This window comes from Chiloscyllium punctatum, chromosome 39, assembly GCF_047496795.1.
Source record: "Chiloscyllium punctatum isolate Juve2018m chromosome 39, sChiPun1.3, whole genome shotgun sequence".
Lineage (NCBI taxonomy): Eukaryota > Metazoa > Chordata > Chondrichthyes > Orectolobiformes > Hemiscylliidae > Chiloscyllium > Chiloscyllium punctatum.
Window position 1 is genome coordinate 7,675,211 of NC_092777.1, and position 5,375 is coordinate 7,680,585.

Sequence of the window (5,375 nt, forward strand, 5' to 3'; positions counted from 1 at the left end):
GAGCAGTGATATCATACTGACGAAAGGGGTCAGTAGGTTTATCCTTAATTTGAAGGAGGAATGGGGATTATAATGGAATTTGAGGGAACAATTAGATTAAACCGTGATAAGAGGAAGGAGTGACATTTATACTGGGATATGAGGGATGATGGGATTAAACTGGAATAGGAGGAGAAACATATTGGTTTATAGGGCTGGAGGAGTGAATATGAAGTTCCATCGCTCTGTTAAAATGCTGACTAAATGCAAATCCGAAGCTCTGTTGATAAACCTAAATAAATTATGCTCACTTCCAATATGTGCCAGGCTTGGTCAAACTATGTCTTCCCGCGCTCTGTGTGCCCGACCTTGATGCCAGCCGGAGGATCGAAATTCGCATGAAATAAACCAATAGACACTCACCGTTGCTCTTGCAATTGATTGGTTCTCTCTGAGAGAATGCGCCTATAGGATGGCGAGTTTTAAAGGCCAATCAGCGTCGGATATTGTGACCAATCAGAACCGAGTGGTTTCCCCAAGGGGAAAGGGGAGGTGACGTCAACGCGTCGACACGTGGTGATATAAATAACGGCGTGGGCGGCCGCTCGCGAACTATAGCGAGTGTCAGGGGAAGGGAGTGTTTCGGGAAGCAGGGTGAGTCTTATTTGAGAAAGGCCCGGGCTGGCAGGCTGTCCAGGAGTGTGCCATCCACTTGTCTACTTTTATGTGTTTCCCGTCGTTGGTATTCGGTCGGGTTGGGGGGGTGGGAATTGTCTGAAGTGTGTTGCGGGGGGATGGGGGTGGTTTCGGTTGTCGGGTTGATGTGTGGATTGGGGCCGGGGGGTTTTCGGCCAGGCCGGCTGTAGTGTGGCTGCCACAAAATGGCGGCGGGTGGGGAGGGGAGACTGTGACAGCCTTTGTCCGAACGCGCTCGGGACAAAGGTAACGGCAACACGGAGTAACAGACCGTCCTCCTTTCCCACCAGTGACCCATTACCCTTTCTGGCCATATACTGTCCATAACGTTCGTCCCTTCCATCGCCTCCGTTTATCTGTCTCCTGTTTCCCCAGTCTCCGCGTTACATTTCTTCCTCCCTCGCCCGTTTCCTCTCTTGTCCCCGCTCCCCTATCGTTGTTCTCTGTTGCCCCCCCCCGTTCCCCCCCTCATTGAGTCCCCCCCCCCCCATTGGCCCCCGTTCTCTTCCCCCCCCCCCCCCCCCTAAAATTGGCCCCCGTTCTCTCACCCCCCCCCCCCATTGGCCCCCGTTCTCTCACCCCCCCCCCCCCCCATTGGCCCCCGTTCTCTCACCCCCCCCCCCCCATTGGCCCCCGTTCTCTCACCCCCCCCCCCCCCCATTGACCCCCGTTCTCTCTCTTCTCTCTCCCCCCCCAAAAAATATTGGCCCCCGTTCTCTCTTCTCTCTCCCCCCCCCCCCACCTCCATTGGCTTCCGTTCTCCCCTGATTCCCTCTTGCCCACCCCCGATTCCCCTTCCCTTTTTCTTCCCACCCATTTCCTTGTTCTGCGACCGATTCCCTCCCTAGCTTCTTCCCCACTCCCATTTACCCTTCTCTCTCGTTTTCCCCTCTACCTCTGCCTTGAACCGCTTCCCCTGATTCCCTCTTCCCCCACTTCCCCTGATTCCCTCTCCCCCACTTCCCCTCTGCGCACTGCCTTGTCTTCCATTTCCTTGTTTGTTCACCCCACCCCTCTGTTTCCCTCTTCTACTCCCGCTCTCGAATTTCACATTTGTCTCCCCCCATCCCTGATCCTATTACTTCCTCACCCTTCAGCTCTTTCTAGTCCACGTCACTGTATTCCCTCCAACCCACCGTTTCCTCTGCTACAATTTTTACTACTGTTTTGCTTGAGAGATGCAGAAGGTGGACTGTTCTAATGCGCTTCTTACTGTCTTAGTCCCAGCTTAACACAAGATGGCTCGAACAAAACAGACAGCCCGTAAGTCCACAGGAGGCAAAGCGCCCAGGAAACAGCTGGCAACTAAAGCAGCAAGAAAGAGCGCACCATCTACTGGCGGTGTGAAGAAACCCCATCGCTACAGGTATTGAGATGTGTGTAATGTAAGTCAGCGGTTAATCCACTGAGAATGTTTCTCATCTTTTCTTGAGGTCAACTTTTGATCACTGGGATTCATGTAACATTGTAGTTTCTCCTGACAAGTCGTTTGATTGTGCTTTCAGAGCCTTGGTTATGTTGATACAGCCGTAGGGCTAAAATGGTGTGTGTAAGCCTGTTGACGGGAGTGCGAGTCAAAACGCAGTAACAAATGACTTGGACGTTTTACATCTATGCCTAATTTAGTTTCGAGCTATCCATAAAGATGGGTTTGAGGTCAACTTTTTTTGAATTGAGATGAATTAGTTAACACTCAGTTGTTGAGCATCATCAACAAAGAGTTGCATGTGTTGGGGTAGAGTTGCATGTGTTGTGACCATTTCAGTCTTGATTTGAAATGTAGTCCCTCCAAACAGTTGAGATTTGAGATTTCAGTGATCTGCCATTGATTTAGGGAATTATATTAAGGATATTGAGGGTCATTGATTCATTGTCTGATTTTGTAATCTATCTTGTCTCAGACCTGGTACTGTTGCTCTAAGAGAAATTCGACGATACCAGAAATCAACAGAGTTGCTGATTCGCAAACTGCCCTTCCAGCGTCTGGTGCGTGAGATAGCACAGGATTTCAAGACTGATCTGAGATTTCAGAGTGCTGCGATTGGTGCCCTGCAGGTGTGTGCAGTTATTATTACCATTACAACAGTGAGTGGTGGGAATGTACGTTCGGGTGATATACAGGAAATCTTGGATTAATGAGTGTTCTCACAAGTTTTCTGTGGTCTTTATTAAAATTCCAAATGCTCTTGGTAGTTGACCTACAATAGTCAAGAGTTTCTGTCCTAGAGATCCAATGCAACACGTGTTTTTTGTTTATTGACAGATATCTGAGGCTGCAATCGCCTTTTGCGCAAGAGATGTAGTGCTTGCCACATGCATTTAAGCATAAAATATATAGCATCAGTCTGTTTGTCCCAAATTGGGGTGTTCATCCTTTGCATAATTTTATAGGGAAATAAGAAAAGGTTAGAGTTTGGATGGAAAGCATAAGTTCAAATTACGATGCTATGTTGGTGACAGAAGTTAATGATTACTTGTGTAAAAATAGTTTGTGTAACATAGTCATATTAAGGTGAAAGCATTTACTCTCTTTTAAACTTCACACCTTTGTTCAACAGGAGGCAAGTGAAGCATATCTGGTTGGTCTGTTTGAAGACACGAACCTGTGCGCCATCCATGCCAAGCGAGTAACCATCATGCCAAAGGATATTCAACTAGCTCGCAGGATACGTGGCGAAAGAGCTTAATTTGGAGCATGCTAGTTCCATCAACAATGGACAGCGGGACCTTTTTTAATATTGCAGATTTTACAGATATTGTCAGGATACGGACTTTTAAGGAGTGAAAATGTGCAAATGGAATATGTGGTATTCACTGTTTTTATTCAATTTTCTAAAGTTTAATAGGGTGGGTGGTTAAAATTGGGAGGGGAGCCCTTACTGTTATCTTCAAATAAATACATCGTAGCTAAATTGGAACAGATGCGTTTCCACTTGTTATTTGCATGAGGTGCAAGTGGAAGATACCCATTGCTCCTCAAGCACTTAAGTTTTTGTTTTGTATTATACTTGGGTTTTCTATCAGACTTTCCTAGAGCATTTTGTACTAGTCAACTGAAAGGAATGTACTGGGAAAAATGCTTCCTAAATATTGTGTCATTCCGTTGGTAACTCAGGAGGAATTGATGCAGTCTTACATCGAGTAAATTGCATTGATCTTTTGTACATCAAGCTGGAGTATACAGCTTGGCAGCTATGTACCTATTTATGCATTGTTTTTCACATTATTGATCTGTTTTTTGGGGAGGGGGGAAGTTATTGATTCATCTTTTATGAAATTGTTTATGAACTCGTTGCTTTTTGTTCTCATGCAAACAAGTGGTTTTACATTGGGATAATGCAGATAGGGGTTAGGTTGAATTCTGGATTGAAGTAGTCTGTGCAGTTCTCATAACTGAATGTTTAGCTGTTAGTTTACTGAATGGCATTCATTGTTGGAGACAGTGGAGTGCTGCTCCTTTGTGATGTTTTCCTGCCTAGACTTGGAGGCTGATTGTACATATGGGAGTTATGAAGTTCTTGGTGATATCCCATGGGCCTTGCTTTGATTGCAACAGTGCAGTTGTCTGTCTGTTTTCCTGCCACAGACTCATTTCCAGGTGTATTGCAGTAGTATTGTTTAGGTGTCCAAAGGTATATTTAACTGTCCTTGGTGTTGCTGACAATGCTGTATGATAGAAGGCATCTTGGTAGCCAGGTAGCAACAATGAGCATTTGCTATTAGATTTGAGCAGATAAAGGCAATAGCTTTACCCAGACTAGTTCCAAAGGATTAAGTTCAGCAAATCTAGGTTTATGCTGTTCTGTCCTCCTGACGCTGTAACCACAGCAGCAATGCTGTTTACCTTACCCAAGGAGGCTGAATTGGGGTTCCCATTAGCTTGATCATTTAAGATTTGGGATTGGGCCACCCAGTGTAGATCTTTGGCAAGCATCGGTACGAATACAGTTGTGTCACAGGGATATATATTCCCGTGTCACATATTTTCTCGAGTAGTCTCATCCAAATAAAAATAGCGGTGCTACATTGGATCATTGGCTCACCCAGAACACTTTGACAGAGAAGGTGCTCTGGATATCTAGTGTGCTCTGGAGAATTTATGATCTATATGTATTGTGCTGGGGTGAACAAATGGATCATCTGCTGTCCATGGCGTTTGATGCTCTTGTCTACTTATTAGTAAAAGGAGGCTTGGTGCAGTTTCCACAGAACAAGCAATAGTCTGTTCCATTTGTTTTGATATGGGGAATTCATTAGTTTGATTGGAAGGGTAAGTTCATTCTGTCGCAGCATTTATGATGGCTGTCAGCATTCTGCTATTGGAGGATGTTTCCTTGCACGGCGTTGGGTGTCTTGTTAATGACATTAGGAAGTCCAAAAGGGCCCACTGTAGTAAAAGGATCACATGCTGTTCTACACTCAATACAGGAGCTGGTGTAAAATTGTAAAATTACATTAAAGTACATGAAAACCACAACCTTTTGGCTTGCTGTAATGCTGTACTGTTATTATTAGTAAAAATGTACTGTATTTTAAATGCAATAAATGACCAAAACTGAAAACTGTATAAAGCAACCATAGCTTAGTGGCTGTTCAGTTTGGCAACATCCAGGATCCAGATGTACATTATCTTGTACTAATAGATCAGATGTACACTGACTATGGAATCAGCACAGTCTGATTTCTAAGATTGAGTTGAT

At 45.0% G+C, this 5,375-nt stretch overlaps 1 protein-coding gene across 1 annotated transcript; it reads left to right on the plus strand.

The window, feature by feature from the left end:
• Positions 1-528: 528 nt before the first annotated feature.
• On the plus strand, positions 529-5,152 carry LOC140463792 (histone H3.3A). The gene is made up of 4 exons (XM_072558116.1): positions 529-633; positions 1,897-2,041; positions 2,577-2,730; positions 3,234-5,152. The coding sequence occupies exons 2-4, from the start codon at positions 1,914-1,916 to the stop codon at positions 3,360-3,362; spliced, it is 411 nt and encodes a 136-aa protein (XP_072414217.1). The 5' UTR covers positions 529-633; positions 1,897-1,913; the 3' UTR covers positions 3,363-5,152.
• Positions 5,153-5,375: the final 223 nt, after the last annotated feature.